General features: G+C 36.9%; 1 protein-coding gene across 8 annotated transcripts in view; it reads right to left on the reverse strand.

The window, feature by feature from the left end:
• Positions 1 to 1,605: 1,605 nt before the first annotated feature.
• Positions 1,606 to 20,659, reverse strand: part of LOC126257182 (sodium/potassium-transporting ATPase subunit alpha) — a 603,371-nt gene continuing 584,317 nt past the window's right edge. For 7 of the 8 annotated variants that reach the window (XM_049955547.1, XM_049955549.1, XM_049955546.1 and 4 more), the window contains 4 exons: positions 14,947 to 15,121; positions 9,225 to 9,355; positions 6,251 to 6,352; positions 1,606 to 3,080 (listed from right to left, as the gene is read on the reverse strand). In XM_049955547.1, the coding sequence (XP_049811504.1) occupies positions 2,960 to 3,080; positions 6,251 to 6,352; positions 9,225 to 9,355; positions 14,947 to 15,121 (529 nt within the window). In that variant the 3' untranslated portion in view covers positions 1,606 to 2,959. Of the gene's footprint in view, positions 3,081 to 6,250; positions 6,353 to 9,224; positions 9,356 to 14,946; positions 15,122 to 16,978; positions 17,074 to 20,659 lie in introns of all 8 variants that reach the window. The other variant, XM_049955545.1, reaches the window with a different exon arrangement.

The following is a 20,659-nucleotide window of genomic DNA, read 5'->3' on the forward strand; positions in this document are numbered from 1 at the left end:
TGCATTGTCTTCCATGGTAAAAAATGAGTCAGATGCACAATACTGTACTCTAAACAAAAATATTCATTCTAGTAACTATGCGTGGAAAATGGATAATCTGCACCTTGCTCTTTAAGCAATTGACTCACATTTATCCTGATATTCTAACATAGGCTGATGATGTTAAATACTACCATACAATTTATTTGTCCGGCTAAACAGATTAACAGTGTATTATTCCTATTACTGTTGTGCAACACACGTAATGTGTGTAACATATCTACAAGTCCGTGCAGTTTGTAATGAAATTTCAGAACTGTAACCAAATGAATGGTGATATCATCCTGGATTTTTTCTTTAGCATAAATAATTTAACACAGTTTTAAGGTATTCTCGTAAATGTTTTTTCTTCAGTAAAATAATCTATGAACATAACATAGAAATAACATACATATGCACACAAAATTGATTTATGGCAGCAAAAACTTCACAAATGTTGAATTCTTCCTGGCAATACAAAAATACTTACATTACACGTGCTCAGTATAATCACTGATACACAGTTTTAACAAGATGAGACGAGACGAGTGTATGAATTAAGATAAATGTATATCTCTCGTGAAAATTTACAACAATGTTTAACTCTTTGCAGATTTCTATTAGTTTCTCTAATGTGGAAGTGTCATTCCATAAATGATATAAGTAAATTGTTTACAGTAATGCTGTTAACAGCTTTTGACCACACCAGTGAGTTTTGTTTATTGGAACAGCTTCAAGGCTTCACTATTACTGCTCTCAGAAATTTTTTGCCTGGCTAGATGTAACAAGTTCCTGCTGTTATAGTCAATGGCAGGCAGGATATTCACTAAGCAGGTATATACTTCACTACAGTTACAGTAGTGTACTATTTGCCTCATTAGTAAGGATTCATAATGAATGATAATACAATGTCAAACATTCCAGACAATGTTGGAGTGTTTAACCAAAATGACAGTCGTAATTCAGCTCACATGTATGAACAACAAAATTTGTTATGGCATGAGCTGAACACTGTGACTTGAGTGAACGAATGTAATGGGACAAGAAGGACAATCCTAGCCACAAAGGTTACCCATCATTTGCAGTACTTTTTGGCTTGCAACAGTTTCCTCAGAAAATGTATAACCAACAGTGTTACATAATTCTGAGACGATTAATAAGAGGCTAATTACAAAATGTTGTCCTAAGCCACCTACTCAAATTTTGTCATTCCAAAGCTTTCACTTAACTTCTCTAGTTTAGTGTACATTCTACAATGTTCTGTTAAGCAACCACACTGAATGAGCCTATTTCAAAATACAGCAAAATCTACAACTAAACTTAATGTTCAACACTTTTTGAAATATGTTATTGTCTACTTTCACTGATTTACCAACTCTCATTGTAAACTTTTGTGCTATGCAATGTCCAAGCTCCATACCAAATGCACTGTTGTGCAACAAACAACAATATGCTAAGAATAAAAAAGAACATGATTCATAAAACCGAACAAAAATGAGTGAGAATATTTTGGATTATGACTGAATTATATCTGAAGTTTTATTATTTTGTTACTAGAGCAACATAATGAATATATTCAAAGGAGAATATTTTAAGAAGTTTGTTTATTTGTTCATTTAACACCCAAACATTGACACAGTTTATACAGTTTGTTCTCTAGCCTGTGCAAGAAGCTGGCGGAAAGTTTTCCTTGCTAACACAAATTAGAAACAAAATATTTCAAGCAGCTGAGAAAATTTAAAATATTTACAACAAGGTGAATGAAAATTAACGTTCCACCCTCTTCTCAGGCTGTCACGGGGAAGAAAGCAGCGTGTTGCAATCCATTACTGCCACATGAGCCATGTATCATGACGACAAGGAAACACTAAACCTAATGCATGTCTATTACCTAAGTATCCAGTTCGGTTCAAGCATGGACATTAAACTGTTTACCTTTAAATCATCTATGTAGCTCAGAAACCTTTACACCTCTTTTCTTGTTAGCTAACTAATACTCTGGATCTAGTTTTAAGTGTTATTTACACCATTCTTCTCCTCCAAAAAGAAAAGAAAAGGAAAGAAAAAAAGGATATGAAAAATCTGCACTTATTACTGTTATATGTTTCAATGGAGATAGTTCAAATATCTAGTTAACACCACTGCTTTATAATCTCTCTTGAAAGTTTTTTCTGATGCAACTCGGGGAAAAATTCTCAGCAAGCCTGACTGGGGAAAAACCAAATTTTAACAAAGCTCTTCTCACTTCCTACACAGATGATACGTTCACCCAAAACACAGCTTCCACTTAAGGCAACTATTCAGACGTGTGGAATGTCATAAAAGATCACCTGCCCTCCCCAAGAAGCTGAATGGTTGAGAAAGGCTGAACATGTCTGAAAAAGACTAGCTGGTTCTATCAAACAAGACACTTTTCCTGAAGAACAAGGCAATTCATCAAACTTCACATCTTTAACAGATCCCTCTTTTTCACTTTCCCGTTGTAATTCTCAACATACACTGTACAATAAAAGAACATTGAGTTTGTGCACACTTTTCCACATTTCAATAACAGCTATTTTCACTAAACCAAAATATCAACTGCAGCAACCTGTCAAATTCGGTAGACTGCTATTGACAGCTCCAAAAGTGCACGTAAAAAAGAATGGCTTCCTGGGAGCTAACCGGCCCAGCCGTGTCCCTCGGACAGCGAACACAAAATGTTTAAAAGTGTAGTAGAAGAATACTTAACAGTGGAATTATATATAATATATATATCTTGCACTTTTAACAATCAATATTCTTCTGTTTTCTGTAACTGTTTAAATATCCAGACACTGTAAGAGCAGAACAGTACACGCATGACACACTCTGTGGTACACCGCTTTCCTCCTTCCTGATGTGCCTACTAAAACGTGGCAGGCTTAACGCTGGCACTGCTTGTCACCAGGCCTGGAGCACTCTAGTAGTATGTTTCCTGTTCCAGCCAACCACCTGGGTTTCGGCGTAGGTAGAAACGGCGCACTTCATCGTAAATGAAGATGGCTAGGGAGAACGGCAGTCCTGGTAGCCACCACACAAATCTGTAAAAAAAATTGAAAAGACAAAAGAATATGGGTAAGACAAGCTATAAGCTACACCATATTAGTTTGAAACTTTCTAACCATAGGTATAAATACACGAACTTCCTTCTTTTTATATTTTTAACCACAAATTTGTGTCATATGCATGATAAATCTAATATTTTAAATGTTTTACATAAGATTTAAAGCATCACGTTACATATTATACATATACGTATAGAATCAAATACAAAATTGTGTGTTGCACCATTTAGGAAAACATTCTAACACATGCTACCCATTAACAACCTAATACCTTCTTTAGTGGAAGTCTTTCAGCAGCAAACACTCTTATGACAGCAGATTTCATTTCCAGAGGCATGTTCATATGAATAGTTAACCCTTTTACCACCAAGTACGATCTAATTACAATACACAGTACCTACAAAATGTGTAAAACCGGATCTAATTGTGATACTGATCTTGTGGACTTCTTTGCAAAAAATCTTCCTCAACCACCTCATTTCTCCTCCCTGAAGAAGGAATTTAAAAATGCTGCTAAAGGGTGAGTTTTAATTTGAATAATTTGCACAATTTTTTCTCAAACTTTAAGATCTATTTTTTGTTGTGTTTTTATACATCACATTTGTTGCAAAAGCCTGCGTGCAGCATGACTACCTTGCTTTTCACATATTCTCACAAAAGAATGTTATGTGCAATTACAGTACTTACCACAAAATGAGAGTGGCAATGAGACATAAATAAAATACAAACACTGAAAAACATGTACCATCCTATGGAATTTCAACAGGTCTAACCTCACACCACTTAAACACTGACAGCATGGGTAGTTGTCATTGCAGATGCCTGTCAGTAATATGGGACAAGAATTATACAACTTCTCCTACATTGTTTACGAAAAGTTTTAGGCAGTCACTTTACAGTACATTTCAAGCACAAAGTGATCATCATGTCTCCACACCCTGAAATATTGTCCACATGACATTCTGGAAATAGTTTGGAAGTGAGACAACTGCCATTAATTAACTTGCAGGCAGTGGACAAGTTCAATAAGAGCATATAAAAATGTTTGTGCATGTGTGCACAATGCTAGTTGTGTATATATTTTTGCTACTTAATGCCAATAATTTCTTAAGCTTCATTTCCATTTTCCTTTGTCTGTTGACCTATATTTGTTTCCAGACAAATGTGAGCAGCTGTCACATGGAGAAATATTTAAGATTTTAAAGAGTAATAAGCTTTACAGCAATGATGAGCTAAAGTGCAGTACGTTATTTTGAGAGACAGGGAACTGATCCAGGCCCTGACTGAACTCACATAATACATTAATGATTGTAGACTGGCTGCCAGTCTGAGTATGGTCTTCAGGCAATTTTCTGCACTAGTTTAGGCATAACGCTGGGATGATCCCAAACAGCTGCCTCCAAGAATATGATACACAAACAGCTAATATACAATAATATGCAGAACAAAGCTTACACAATTCACACAACAGTTTTCACTCACAACTCTCCCCCTTGGGTTAACAATGACTGTGGCAACAGGAAGGGTATTTGGCCAGAAAGTTAACATAAAATAAATTTGTCAAATCATGAAAACAGGAAACAATGTATGATGGGATAAACAGAAAGATGAGAAAGACAGATGATGAGCTAAGGTGAATTTCTCAGAAAAGGTGGAAATAAGTGTAAAGTATCTTTGTGATTAACCTGTTCTCTCTCCTCAAATATTTGCCTACGAGAGGTGAAGAGGTGCAAATTTCATTTCCAAATTTTGACTTGAGACCATATTTTTAATACCACCACACTGCTTCATTTATGAAAGAGGGCAGTCTTGCTCCAGCCAATGACATATTTAAGTAATGATAATTGGACACATCCGTTTCAATACTGCCTAAAACAGCCATGGCTTGCAGCAGGTCTGCTGCCCTTCTTCCACAAACAAAGCAGTGTGTGATTATTACCTATATGTGATCTCAAGTTGTAATTGCATAAATTATACTTACGGCCCCTTTTGTCTCAAATACAGAAATATTTGAAAGTACTATAGTGACTGTCCCCCTCTAACTGTCAAGAATCACAATTCACTTCATACTTTCCATTTACCACATTCTTTTCTCTATGTGCATTACTGCATTTCAGCTGTTGTCATTCCTTCCTTATCAACAGGGGCAAACTATGGTGTAACAAGTCATAGGAAATAACATGTTCCACTACTAACTGCTCGGATGTGCTGAAGCTCCAGAACAACAAGCCCATGGCATCTGATGATGTACCTGGAAACGTAAAACTGTGTTCCGGTAGCTTTTAAGTATGGAACAGCCCACTGTGTACACCTTGGTTTAACGTATGTGCAGATGGGGTACAAAAACTGTCAGCTCAGGACATTGACATAGTGCAATGGCAGAGTGCATACCTCCACCTGCTGTGGAGGCCCACTTATGCTTTGGCATCATGGCTTGGCAGAGCCTTTTAAGTCACGAAGAGGGAGGTGTGGGCAGGCATCCCAATGCAAATGAAGAAGACTTGAGAACTGTCATTCTGTCTCTGATGCCAAAGCATTAAACGTACATGCTACAATCTGTTGTAGGCTACAAGTTATGAGCAACCTCCAGCAAACAAAACCGTAAAACTGTAACAGCAGTTATAATAGAGAAGAGTTATCCCCAATCTGATTACGTTCTTTCAGTAGCTTAAATAGATCACTGCTCTTCCAGCACTCGCTCCAATTGCAAAGGAAGAATTCACGAAGCACAATTTAGTGGCACTGCACAGCAGGATCACTCAATCAATTAACTTAAAGAACAGTGACTGCGAATTATTCGTAGGTAAAGTTGACACACACATGCAGTGGAGTCACAGATTATGTATGGAGTGCAACCCCACACCATAACCCAATGATACCAGTTACATTCCACACACACACACACACACACACACGCACACACACACACACACACACACACTAGTGGAAACAACTTTGAAGATTATTAACTGACTTATGTTCATACAGGAATTTTATAGCATACTCCTTTGGGATGTGCCAGATAAAATATAAAATCACATGTCTACTTCAATACACATTAAAAAATAAAAATATGAATTTTTGTGTTGATAAGATTGTTTATTTGCCTAGAAAATAGCTAAACATCTGATGAGATATCAACTTACTTCAGAGGATACATCCGCAGGCCTTTGTCCATGCCTGGACAATATGATAAGAAGGCAGCCAGAGCAGTCTCAAAAACAAGACCAAAGTTCAGAGCCCAGTTCCTGTAAATATAACAACCTTTTTAGCATACAAGTGTACATAAAAGATTGAGGAGAGACTAAATTTTTATTGCAAAATCATCATATTTATTTGTTGCACTTTATTATATTTCCATTATCTCCCAGCTGATTTGAAAAGCCAAACTTCTTTCTAGGATTCCGTACATCAATTGATAATACTAGAAGTCTTTATAGGATCAGTTTTTGTCAGTCTGTTTGTCTGTCAAGACCTCGTTTCCCTAGGAACAAGTACTGGAGACAAGCTGAAATTTATGTCAAGTACTAAAGTCTGTATTCCCTTGGCAGTGCAAAAAATTTAAGTTTCTGAGTCAATGCAATCAAAAGATACAGCTATGTATTTGTCACCTATTTTGACACTCGCCAAACCTATAGGTGAACTACCTACACACAGTAAATAATCCAGTTTGCACAGAACCTTCAGAGTGTGAGACCTACTAACACTTGTTTTTTTAAATTTATTTTTTACTATACCCTGGCTTATACAAATCTATAATGAACAAAACTTGATGTTTCCACTGAACACTGGGGCTGTAAAATATTTAGTACAAGAATATTATTGAGAGATGAAACCTCATGCCTGAAGGCAATACTTTTAAAAATAAATTTGACTCATCTGGTACTTGCACCAAATATCTAAATTTGGACTATATCACATAAATTCTGATCTGAGATTATTTAAATCGAAAATAAAATAAAAATAAACAAAACCAATGCAGATACAGTACACAATATTAAAATCACCATGTATGTAAAATGTTACTTAGCAACACAGCACAGGTCACTGATTGTATACAGTGTATCAATTAAGTATCTAATACATACTCACTCAATACAGAGTTCTCATTGCTACCGTATGGTCTGCCACTAGTGACCACTTTATATGGTCATTGCTCTGCTTCTAGGTGCACATCAGTTTTGATGCTAGATCCAGGTAAGTAAGAAACCTCCTGAGTATGTGTTTGCAAGAGGCTGTATACATCAACGAAAGTTTTGTTCTTGTACCCAAAGATGAAGAAGCAACTATTGTAGACTAAGCATACTCTTAACTCATTTTTGACCAAAACTAACAACTGATTTTTACACCAAGCCCCACAATTACAATTCATTGTAATATATTGAATTAATCCACAACTGACAGCTTTGTGTGTTCACCCTTACTGTTTCTCACTTTTTGACAAAGCATCCACCTCCGCAGCTCAGTGGTCAGTGTGTCTGGCTGCTATGAGGAGGACCCATGATCAGTTCCCAGTGAAGCATTTTTCCTTGGTAGGAGGTCTGGTACAGGTGCAGTCAGTCTCATGAAGTCAACTGAGGAGCTACTTAAATGAGAAGTAACGGCTCCAAGGTCAGGAAAACTGACAATAGCCAGGTCAGCGATGTCTAATGCCACACTCCTCCTTATCACAAGCCAGTGGAGCCAATGGCAGAGGATGACAAGGTGGTCAGTTGGTCCCGTTTGGTCCATCAGGGCCAGAATGTAGAACTGCACTTTGCTTTTGGCACAGTGGTTTCTACATAACGAGCCTCTGCTGTTAAATTTTCCTCATCACCTGTCCCAGTTTAATGTTACACCATTGATGGTTTTACCTTAGATTATCCAATATATAACCTTATATCACTTTCAAGAAGGGTTAGGGAATAATTGCGACATTTGCTACTTACCTGTTAGTTCTCCTAGATGAGTGTCCTACTGTGTAAATATGAAATAAACAAATTTCAAAAAAAAGAAGTGCTCTATTCAGCACTTCGAATTTTCAGCTCTCTACCACAATTATGAGCCAACTAGGTATACCATATCAGATGGCGTAAGGTTTTCTTCGTATTTTGCTGGTACATATCTGAAGTTTTGGTGACAATTTTTTGCTCATAGTAACATGCACAGTAAGATACCATCTCCAATTTCTAAATTAGCCAGACACTTCAACAGTAATGAAACTTACAAACAGAGAATGAAAAATGACAAAAAGAGTCATGACTTTCGGTTTTTCAGCCATTTCAGTGACTTATCAATCATTTGTTATGACTTATTAGTCATTTCTTACTTCTATTCTCTCTCCAGTCCCATAAAACAGTCCTCCTCCTCTGAAGACCTAACTATTTTTCATTATGTTTATTCTGTTCCTGCAAACTACTGTCAATAGATTTCATTTCATATTTGTTATTTTGCATACTTCAAAATTATTTAAGAAGTGGTCTACAGTGACCAACTTATTATCAAATACTACGCACCACATTCATTATTTAATAAAGTGTTTGTTCCACTTTGAAGTAAGCTGAAGTTCAGTCACAACAGAATACTTGCAAGAATGGAAATATTTCCGTAGCAATTATCACATCTGCATATAACAAGTAGCAATGTTTATCAATTTCTTCCCCCTCCTCTCTCTCTCTCTCTCTCTCTCTCCCCCCCCCCCCCCCCCACCCCCTGCCCCTCCTTCCTTTTTTGTCCTGGTGATACTGCAGGGCTTTCAGTTTTAAGCATCAAAATATTTGAGTGTATGCTACGGTTGATCTTGTTTCTTTAATCTGTGTATTTCCATGTGAAAACATGGACTTTATATCTATTTTTTTGAAAACATAAATCAACATGTATGGAAGACAATTTCAATCTCATTCCTCTCATGTGTGAATTGTATTTATCGAGGGTTTCAACCACTGTGCCATCATGTTTGATAAATATATATATGATTACTCCACATATTTTCATATTTTTAATCTTAAACTATAGAAACTGTAAATGTTTAAAGTATAAATACTTGATCAATACCACATACGCTGAAAACTGTGAAGGACATCATGCACAAATAGCAGAAATAATTGTGAAAATAATGAAAGGGAAAAAAGTTGTACACACCTCATTCCCTGGTGAATGATAGAGTTGCGACGAGTCTTGCAGATGATCAAATCTGCCCACTGCACAATCACAATTGTTACGAAAAATGCAGTGTGGCAGGTGTATTCCAGTTTCTTTCTGTCCTGATAGGTCTGTAAATATAAGTCGTTACAAATATCATTGTTCTAATATAACCCATTATCAGTTTTGAGTATGTATCTTAAATTAAAACTAATATGCAACCCACTTTTAACTAAAGCAGTATGTACCTACCATCCTTCCTCATTTAGTTTCAAAGGTTCATCACAGGAAAACAGCAATATACACCAGCAAATGAAACATTGTCAGACTGGCACTAGGCATAGATTTACGACACAAAAACAGATACTTTACAAGACAAAACATCAAAAATTAGTTACATGTTATGTGAATACTTCTTAAGTAATATGCTTATTGGTGAAAACCTTGAAAGTGTACTGCTCAATGAATCTGAGGACATCTTAAATGACATAATTCACCATAATCATTTGTGTTTTTAACTACAAATTATTATTCAGCTTAAAAGGTAACAGAATACAATGCTGTAGGTAAGGCTATCAAACCAGAAGCATGAAACTTAATTACAGGATATGGCTCAGGCCATGCACAAATAAATCACAAGACATTGCCTAAGTAAAGGCGTGGATGGTATTAGCCATCCCAGCATTTGGTCTACAGCTCACACAAGCTATTATCTTTGTAGTTAGGTTTGTTTGGGGCTCAGTCTTCAACGTAAGTTTAATGTGTTATTTATGACTCCAACAATTTCAAAAATATTGCAGAAAGCACAATTAACAATTTATGTTCTTAACTTAATGGAGATTCCTTGATGGAATAAGACATAAAATAAAGGGAAGGCAACCACTAACCTATAGCTGACTGATGTCTGGCACACAGAAACATGCAACAGAAAATCTTATTTATACTTGCTTTCAAGCTCTTGCTCTTCCTCTAGAGAAAATACACACATTCACGCACACAATACAGGCATGGTTGTGTGCATTTGCTCTCTCTTCTACTACTGGTAGACAGAGAGTTCAAAAGCTAGGCTAAATACTTCTTTCTGTTGCGTGTTTCTATCCACCACATATCAGTCATTATAGTTAAGTGGCTGCATTTTCTTCATTTTGCATACGTTCTTAATCCATTAGTCATATACTGGTCACTTTGTGTCTCAAGAGACTTTTTTTTTAAGTTCTGGTGACTGGTAGATGCCCCTTTAAGTATTGTGGCAATATAGGTAAAGTTAAACTTTCTTTCGGATTCTGGAAGAAAATTATAATTTTTTAATCTCAGATTCAACTGATTTATATGCATAGGACTCTCTTTAAAGTAGTACAGATGTTTGAATGAATTAAGGAAACAATATTAGAGAGTATAAAAAATGTACTAACAGCACAAATTCGCAAGTCCAATGAAGTACAAGGTGGGAAGCCTTTTAGCATATGTTCCCTACCTGGCACTAGCTTCCAAAGACAAAGTACTACAAATCTTACACCTATGAACACCAGATTAGTATACAATCCCCAATAAGCTCACAAGGTTGTGTAATTCTCCTGTCTAGCAATTCAAAAACACTCATATGTAAAAGTTTATTATTTCTCTAGAATTTCAGTCTACAAAGTTCTGATTTCTGACTGAGAATGAGACACGTATGTCTCCAACATTCATCCAAGGAGAAACTAATAATTCTAAAAAGACAGGACATGGCAGCAACAATATTGCATGCATGAGCACATGATGATGGCAATATGCCAAAATGGGCTTATTGTTGATTTATAAAATAAACACCATTTAAAGGAGCAGTGTAGCTGGCTGATACTCTTAACAATTCTTGCACTATTTTAGGCACAGAGAGAGAGGGAGGGAGGGGGAGGGGGAGAAAGAAAGAAAGAGAGAGAGAGAGAGAGAGAGAGAGAGAGAGAGAGTGCGTGTATATTTTCACTGGAAGGAAGAGGACAGCTTGATGGCTAATGAAATTTTCAGTGCTGTTTCATGTGTCTATGCATGAACACACTGAATATAAGTCATCGTTTACTGCCAATTTTTTTCATTGGTTCTACCCTGGAATATCAATTGTCAAGCTGCACATAACTTTTTTATATGTTTCAGTGCAGTATTTTGATCACAGAACTAATTAAGTCACATTTCATGTAGGTCTTATTATATGTAATCACTTTCCTTATGAGAGAGTAGGGTTCAATAATATTAACATGTACATAAGTAGAATTCACTTGCGGATATTTTAAAAAATATGACAAAATATGTTTCAGTTTTTGTCAACTGTTTCACATTTATTCCTTATAACAAAACTTTTTCTTAAACTTGAGTTCATTAACTACCGTATTTACACAAATCTAAGCCGCACTCGAACTAAGCCACACTCGAACTAAGCCACACTCGAATCTAAGCCGCACCTGAAAAATTAGACTCGAAATCAAGGAAAAAAAATTTCCCGAATCTAAGCCGCACCTGAAATTTGAGACTCGAAATTCAAGGGGAGAGAAAAGTTTTAGACCGCACCTCCAAATCGAAACAAAGTTGGTCCATTGTAACATGAGACACAATTTAGGTCGAATGGATGAAGATACAGCTACAGTATGTTGGTTCGAGTCATAATCTTAACTGTTAAGCTTTACCAAGTAGCCATTGATATGTGTCAGGCGCTCCGTCTGTATTTATACGGGTACCATTCCTTTTTCATGTGCTTTGTCTGGTTTGAATCGATTGCTTATTTTGGTTTGATCTGATAAGTGCCGTTCTCTTTGTTATAGGTGTTTACGTCACTCTGAGCTGAAAATGCATTATTGTACTGTGTCATGCATTGTTCGTTGCATTCTGATGATGAGTGTTTACGACCTGTCGCCACTCGCGGGCTTTTGTGCGTGCTGCTGCCACTTTCAAAAAAAAAAAAAAAAAAAAAAAAAAAAGAAAAGAGGAATTGTCTCATAAGCGAAGCAATGGCAAGAGACTGCTATTTGTTGTTACTTACACTGCTGTTTTCTTTGATAATGCTCAACAAGAACCAAATAATAGACTGCGTATGATAGATAATGTTCTGAACGAGAGTTTAGCGAAAATTTTTATCCGTTTGAAAATCTTTGCAGACACCTCTTTAGTACATTACATTCGGCACAGAAATTAGAGTCATCTTAGATTTAAAAATCTAGTCAGTTGCTGTACTTCATTTCTGACTGTATTACTATTCAGCATAAGAATAATACGAATATAATCATGACATGATAAGTATATTCTTCCGCGTTTGCTGTTGTCTCACTTTAGTTTCGTAGTTTATTAGGCAGGCAGGATTTAAATGAGATAGCAGCAAACACGAAAGAATACATGGCATAATGCTTACATTCTTCTACCTTTTCTTTTATTTACTGACGCAGAGTTTTGGCGCCAGTATTTATCTTTGTCCCTGCAAAGCATGCCTGTATAGAGGTACACATATTCGACAGCAGAAGTTGGTTGTGACGGCACCTACCAACATTTTTCAGAACTTTGCACTCGATTCTAAGCCTCAGGTGGTTTTTTGGATTACAAAAACCGGAAAAAAGTGCGGCTTAGATTCGAGTAAATACGGTAGTTTTTAGTAACAATGTATGTAGTTTTACCAGAACAGAATGAAGCACTCATTAGAAATGAGAATTTTTTTAAAGGTTTGTTAATACAGGGTTTCACTACACTCATCACAATATTATTATGATGATGAACATCGTACATGAATGGCAGAGGCATGTCAGCCTTTTCTTGGAAATATAAACATAGAGCTCTGTTGATTAGCTTTCACAGTTTCTTTCACAGCTTTCACCAAATAGCAAAATTTATGAAATCCAACTTTTGAAGTAAGAGCATCCTGCTGGATTGCCCATTAACAAAATGAGTGCCGAGATAATTAGACAACAAAGGTTTGGCAATTACATGCTTCTTGCTTTCATTATTTTTGTAAATTGATGTGATCTAACCATACTATGTGAAGCAAACCAGGTATAAAGCTAACTTATAGAAACAACTATTACTTCAGTTATTAAGTACAATACTGAAACTAAAGAGCCGATCTTCCCACCATCTTTATTTTATATATTACAATTATTCTGAGAAAAATTTTGATCTACACTTCATCATTTAGTTGATTAACTCTACATTTGAGGTAAGTACAAAAAATATTACTATGGAAAACCAATATACATAAAGAAGAAAACTAAAAGACATCCACTTTTTTTACTACAAAAAGTTATACACGTAATTACCTGCATAGAACAAAAAACAAAATATAAAGTATGCCCAACTGAAAAGGCGACCTTTGCTGTAGCAGTGCTGTACGTAGTCCAAGTGGATAAATGTGTTTCTGAGAGATGAAATGGTGGTATTTCCAGTTGTATAAGAAGAGTTAATGGCTTCACACCAATTGCCTCATTTCTGGAGAGTTGTTTCCGCAGTTTGTTGGAAGATGGATTCCTGCTGATCAGCACTAAGAGCGGTTATCCAGTTTATTCATAGAGAAGGGAAGGAGACCAGACAGCGTGGTCATCGGTCTCATCGGATTAGGGAAGGATGGGGAAGGAAGTCAGCCGTGCCCTTTCAGAGGAACCATCCCGGCATTTGCCTGGAGTGATATAGGGAAATCACGGAAAACCTAAATCAGGATGGCCGGACGTGGGATTGAACCGTCGTCCTCCCGAATGCGAGTCCAGTGGCTAACCACTGCGCCACCTCGCTCGGTAGGTTACAAGGCTGAATCATTGGACCATAAGTGATGCTGCCACTGAACTATCAGTAAACTAAGGAACTGTGCCATACATAATCCATAAGAAGCTTTGTTATGGCGAAGTTAGTAAACCATGGGTGCCCAAGCATCTTTCAGATTCAGAAGATGGAAGTTTGCCTGACCAATCTGTTAAAGATACACAGAGCAAGGAATGGATTTAACTGCTCAGATTGCAGCATGTGATGAAATTTGGTGTCCCCACTTTGACTGTGCCACTGAATGGATGACCACTGAGTGACAACGTCTTGGCTCCCCTCATCCAAAAACAAGTCAACTGCCCTGGGGGCCAGAAAAGTGATGCACAGATCCTTTTTCAAATAAGGGCTTCTACTCATCAACTGACTATCATGGGGTGCAACAGTTAACACTGAGCAGTATTGCAACACATTGCTTCAGTTCTAACAGGCCATCAAGACCAAGCACAGGAGCAAGCTTTCAAACGGGATAGTGCTTCTCCAGGGCAGTGCTAGGCCAAATGTGGCCAAAAAGACCCTCAATTTCTTTCAAAAATTTCAATGTAGATCATGGAACATTCCCCTTACAGCCTCGATTATCTCCCCACATGATTTGCATATTTTCAGCCCTTTAACACAATCTCGGAATGGTCAGAGGTTCTCCTGTGGCAAGAGAGTGGAGGACACTGTGGAAAACTGGATCTGTCAGCAACCCAGGAGTTTCTACACTGAAGCCATCTTCTTCCTTCCTATGCACTGGGATCAGTGTATTGATGTCAATGGCAACTGTGTGTAGTAGTACTGTTCCAGATGAACTGTAACTATAATACTGTTGTTATAACTTCTTAACATGTAACTCTAGTCTCCCTTTCATTTGGGCACACCCTATATTAGTTACTTGATACAAAACAGGTTTTAATCACAAAAAATTAAAATAATCCTTCTCTTTCAATCTTTATATTTTGAAAAAGACTCTTACCCATTCTTGACCATAAGAATCTGGAAGATCATTAACAGCCTTCGAGTCCCACTGCTTTCGAATTCCAAATAGTTTGAGAGGCAAGAAACCGTTCTCAGCCATTATTACAAAATAGACAAAGAATCCTGCTGCAGCCTGTATCATGCCAATCTGCCCATATGCCATGGAGATAAGCCTGCAGAGCAAATATTCACCATTAAAGTCTTCACTCACACAAGAAAACAGACTTTACTGAAAACAGATTGAAAACACATTTTCAACTATCCAGTAAAAGTATTTATTGCACAAACTTACTAAACTGCATTTCTTATATGATTTTATTATTATTTTTTTCTTTTTAAAAAATGAGCTGATGAAACTTGAAATTCCAAAAGTTGCAAAGTTGCAATTTTTTTTTTTTTTTAAGAAAAGAAGTTCTGTTGTTAACTGATTTAAAATGACAGATATATCAAGCAATACATGTTTGTTATAAATCAACTATGTTGTTACAGGTTATTTATGAAATGATATTCATCTAATAGCAGCAATGTCAGATAACTATGCTGTGTAAAACACAAGCCAGCACCACTCATGCATAATAACAACATAATAGTAACAGAAAAGGTCTTGAAATGGAATGAACTCACCAAACCACTGTCTCAGGTGTCCAGTCTGGCTTTTCAAGGGTAATATTTACCTTGTGTAACAGGGACTGCAATGTGTATGGGAATAAAAACAGACAAGGTTATGATGAGCACATCAAATAAAAATGCAGCATTCCCCACAGACAGAGCAAGATTAATAGGTAGTATAGCATGTTCTCTTTCACAAGACACTTGCAACTTTAAGGCTCGCAACTAGGGTGATGCCCCCCTGTGCCATAGTTCCATCAAATATTCATTCACATCACAAACACAATGGAACCATTACTCTCCATCTAGAAGTAGAGGTTATACTCAGAATTACTGTATGCATATTACTTCTGGTGATTATGGTTGGACAGGAAACTGGTTGTGATGGAGAACTGAACGTAGGCAAATGAAACACACAGGTGGGGGAACGGGAGGCACCACAGTTGTGTGATATGGTCAATCAATGTATCATCAAGTATGTAAAAACTGTTGCCAATTACTAAGAACATACTTTAAACTCACATGGCTGACATACTTACTTTCACATACTAAACAGAAAAAAGAAATTTATACAATAAATGATCAGTGACAGTCTACACAGCTAGTCTGCTGAGTGCACCTGTGACAAATTACTGTACATTAATACGAAAACTAGTTTCTGCTGAGATACTAAAGAAAATGTACTAAGTGCTTCCAGGTTCTAATACTAGTTACTACCAGCTGCATTTGTGGTAGTAAAATTGTGTTTTTGTTATTGGTTACATGGAGACAATTTATGAAAATTGGTGAATGTACAAAGATGATTAGGAACTTCTTACATTTATTACTTTTGTAGATGAGAGATCCAAGAGCAATAAATACAAAAGAAAATAAGCCTGACACATATATGATTTTCTTTTTAATTTATGAGGAGGAAGACAACATACTTCAAGTATTGGCAACTAAAAAATGCATACAATGTCTGTAAATTCAGCATGGGTGATGCAATGAACTATAACAGAAATTTCTTATGAGAATAAAATCTCACACTGCATAAAATAACTGAATGGAAATGACAGTTTGAGCATGGTCACAAAATAGAAGTGTAATGCATACTTCAGGAAGCCTATTTTGGTCCACTATATTTCCTTTTATCCTACAAAATATCTGTGAAAGGGGCGAGGAAAACTAAACAGTTTTCTGCCACGATCTGTTATGCGAAACAAAATGGAAGCACAGGGTGATCTTAACATTAATGAGTCTACACAAGATCAAGATTACAGAGTGATCTGCAAGTGCAGCCAGCTAGGACTAAAAACCTGGTTGCGAGCCAATGCCACAATATAGACATGCATTTATCTGGTTGCCGGTTGTTGTTGGAGATATAAGGTGACAACACCACAGTCATCCAGCAGCCAACGGGGGTTATCATTCAAACATACCTGCGGTTCACCAGATTGTCCCTGTACGGATCGCGGGGCTGCCGTTTCATGATATCCGACTCTGGAGCTTCGTAAGCCAGAGAAATAGCAGGCACCTATAGTGGCAGTGTTAGTAATACAGTAGAGAGTTAGTAATCAAGAACCATGCAATGGAAATTTCCCTGTCTACTTAAAACCAGTAGAGAACAATAGACATCTAACAGAGAAAGACAGAGGCTGGGACTTGTAAGGTTTGTGACAGGAACAAGGGATGTGTAATGGGGAGCAGCAATGAAAACAACAGAGATGAGACTGAAATTTCAGCTTGCATGCTAGGATATACAGAGAAATTCTAGCACAGCATAATGAAATAAAGAAAGAAAGCAACAGTTACACAATATACATAGCGAAAATGAATGGAAAGTGAAGGATTGTTTGATGCCATCATCACTACTTTGGTCACAATTAGATCAGTTTTCTTTTAAAGCGAAGAACTGCAACTTATATTTAAGAAAACACACCTCGACAAACCACAATGGTTCTCAGCCCCGCTCCAATTTTGTTTGTCTCCCTGTATGAATTCAAATGTTTTGATTGTGTAAGTCCTTATTTTAAATGTAAAATGTAAACCTCACCTAAGGATTAGGCCCTAGACCTGTTCTGACTGGTGCACTGCTTTCTACAAGATAGTGCAAGGAGCAATCTACGATTGTAGGACATGTGATCACCATGTTGCCAAACCATCCAGCCATTATTAACAGTAGGTGAATCCTGATGATGCCACTGTGAATCACTATAATGCCCAAAAACAGGGAGCAGGGATTTATAAAAATAAATAACAGGAGAGGATACACACTTATGTGAAGAACACAACCTAAAAAAAGGAAAGACAGATGTCTGGGAACTGTGAGCTGATCTTCATTAGTAACAAAAACTTGAAAGGTTGTCACACTATGAGCCTACAGACGATGTCTCCGTGCTGTGCTTACAAACTGGCTGTTAAATATTAAAAAAGGGGGTGATTCCCCAATCAGCTTTTCAATTGGAATGTTTGCTTTTATTAAAACAAATGCTTTTTCTCAAAATGGGTCTTTGTCTATTTTCTTCTTCTGGCTCTACTTGAGCTTTCAACAAATGATTTTTTTCTGTCGAAAAGCAGCAGCATTTTCCCGCCACCGGACCAAGACCGACTTAAGATGACTGAAGATGTTTCTAGACATTTTTCTTGTTGCACCAAATTAAATAACAACAAAACCTACAGAATATTGGTTTTGCCCTTTCGTGGGCACTCACAGCTGTGCGACTCATATCTGCCACTGCTACAGACAGAACCAACAAGGTACTAATGCTCATTTAACATTAGCAACTGCCTGACCAAACTCAACTTCTCGAAGTGCATGCGCCTCTCATGCTTGGATGTAAATCAGCAGCCGACCATGTCGCAAATGTGTGTGTGATGTCACTAATCGACAGATTGTGCAAAGTATGCTGCAGACTAAACATGCGCAGAAGCATGGGTTTGGCAGAGTCTGCTAATATTGGAAGTTAGCTTATTCCTGCCATGCTTACTTCTATCATAGATTGGATTTTTTGCTTTAGTGTTTTCTGAATCTTTATTATGTTGGTTGCTTTGTTTTCATGACACACCGGAGAGGTCGCACGAGATCTCTCTACAAGAGAGAAAATAATCCAGAAGCAAAAATGTTATTTCATTTTACAAAGAAAAAGACTAAATTGTGCATAAATAAGAACATAAATAGTTAAACAGGTTATACTGAAAATTATTTCCACGGTGAAAAAGCCAGAATTACTAAGAAGAAAAATAATTTTCGATATTATTTGGCACTAAGTAAGAAAACAAAATATGAAGAATAATGTAAGAAGGCACTGTTTACTGCATTCTAGATATATGATTTGTTTGCAAGTCTGTACTTTCTCAAGCAAATGTTTATGTTTTGAAATGTTTGGATGACACCTTTCCCATTATTTTATTTCTCTGGCGTGTAAAGAGTTTACCACGTGGTCTTTGGCAAGAACTACGAATTTTATTTGATGATTAATATACTATTGTCTTTGCTTGTCCTTACTATATCTTGATTTTTTTCACAAAAAGGATAGTCCCTCATAACATTACTTCCACCACACAGGTGCCAAACTGCACGGCGGACAGCTCTCACTACATACATGCAGTTTTGGCACCAACGTGTGAATAAAGAGACCCCTCAAGACTCAGTAGCAGAATAAAGTCCCATGGGTGCTGCAGCAGACTCACTCATTTTGAGTAGTCAATTGAGATAGAAAAGTCAATTGCTCTGAAAGGGGCTTTAAATAGAAGCAGGGGAAAAAAAGCCTCTTATTTGCACATTAGGGAAGGAAATTCGGCATGGTCAAAATACATTAAGCACTGAGCACACCAATATGTCATTGCATTTGTGCACTTTTTATTTTGGAAATACATTCTTACGTATCTTTCCCAATTGGGCTTAGTAAGTTGATGTGTAATGCCATCAATCAGAAACTGGTCACATTTATGATATTTCTATGCAGAAAAGAAGCTAATTCAAGCAAGCTCTGACAAAATAGTTCACCTGGATAAAATTCACTATGAAACAGCATTTACTGGCTAAATTTTCATTTTCACTTTTTGAGGCAGAATTTGCTTCTGCATTTGCATTTATCACAAACTGAACTTTTCAGGTTCCTAGGCGTACTTAACTGATAAAACCAGAACTCAGCGATTCCCTGCTTGTTATTGAATGCTTTGTGCTTTTCCTCTTGCACCAACCAATATTCCAACTATTATCTCCATTATTTCTACTTAACTTATTTAGTCTTTGTATCATTTATTGCTGCAGTCTCTAAATCACACCCAATGGTTGTGTTATACAGTCATCATGCATGCAGAATACACTTTTGCTGTTTATATTTCATGCTTAGCATCATAGCTTGCTTATGTTTCTTTGTCTTGGTACTTTCAAAACTTTTGCTCACATCTACTCGCCATTCCATCAACCTTCGCTCTAAGCTCTGTGTTCACCTTTCATAAAAGGAAGCTTAAAATTTAAGTGTCTGATGGATCACTTTTTCAAAACAGAAACATTATACTAAACAAACACCACATATTTTGTTTAAAAAGTTCACCCGCCACCTTGCTTGTTTCTTCATTTATCGTTTTCAATGTTTTCTTTTGTTTCATAAGTTATCATGACACTACTTTTTTTTTCTTTTACATTCACCAAGTGACATGCAGCAGCACTAATGTGGCAGATTTCACATAATTACGGCAGATAAGATAACCATTACAATAGTTCCATCAATAGGGCTATGGGCAATTCCTTTCTGAATTCTTGCCGAAACAAAGTTAGCAGCCCATTGCTGGAAATCTCAATATGCAAAACATGAAGTATTGGTACCAAAAGACGATTTTGTAGGCTGGGAGGAATGGGAAAGATAGAAAAGGTATGGTTTACATCTTGTGTGTGTGTGTGTGTGTGTGTGTGTGTGTGTGTGTGTGTGTGTGGGTGCGCGCGTGCGTTTTACCTATGTACAAACTCATGATCAAAAGGAAAGGCAATACAGGTGGTATCTTACTTTCACTGCAGGAGTAACAGGCAAAACAGAGTAATGTAACACAATGTGCTCGATTTTAGAAGGGATGTTTACTAAAAACTGGACTTCCCAAAAGTGATGATGGCATTCTAA

This window comes from Schistocerca nitens, chromosome 1 (genome assembly GCF_023898315.1).
Source record: "Schistocerca nitens isolate TAMUIC-IGC-003100 chromosome 1, iqSchNite1.1, whole genome shotgun sequence".
Classification (NCBI taxonomy): Eukaryota; Metazoa; Arthropoda; class Insecta; order Orthoptera; family Acrididae; genus Schistocerca; species Schistocerca nitens.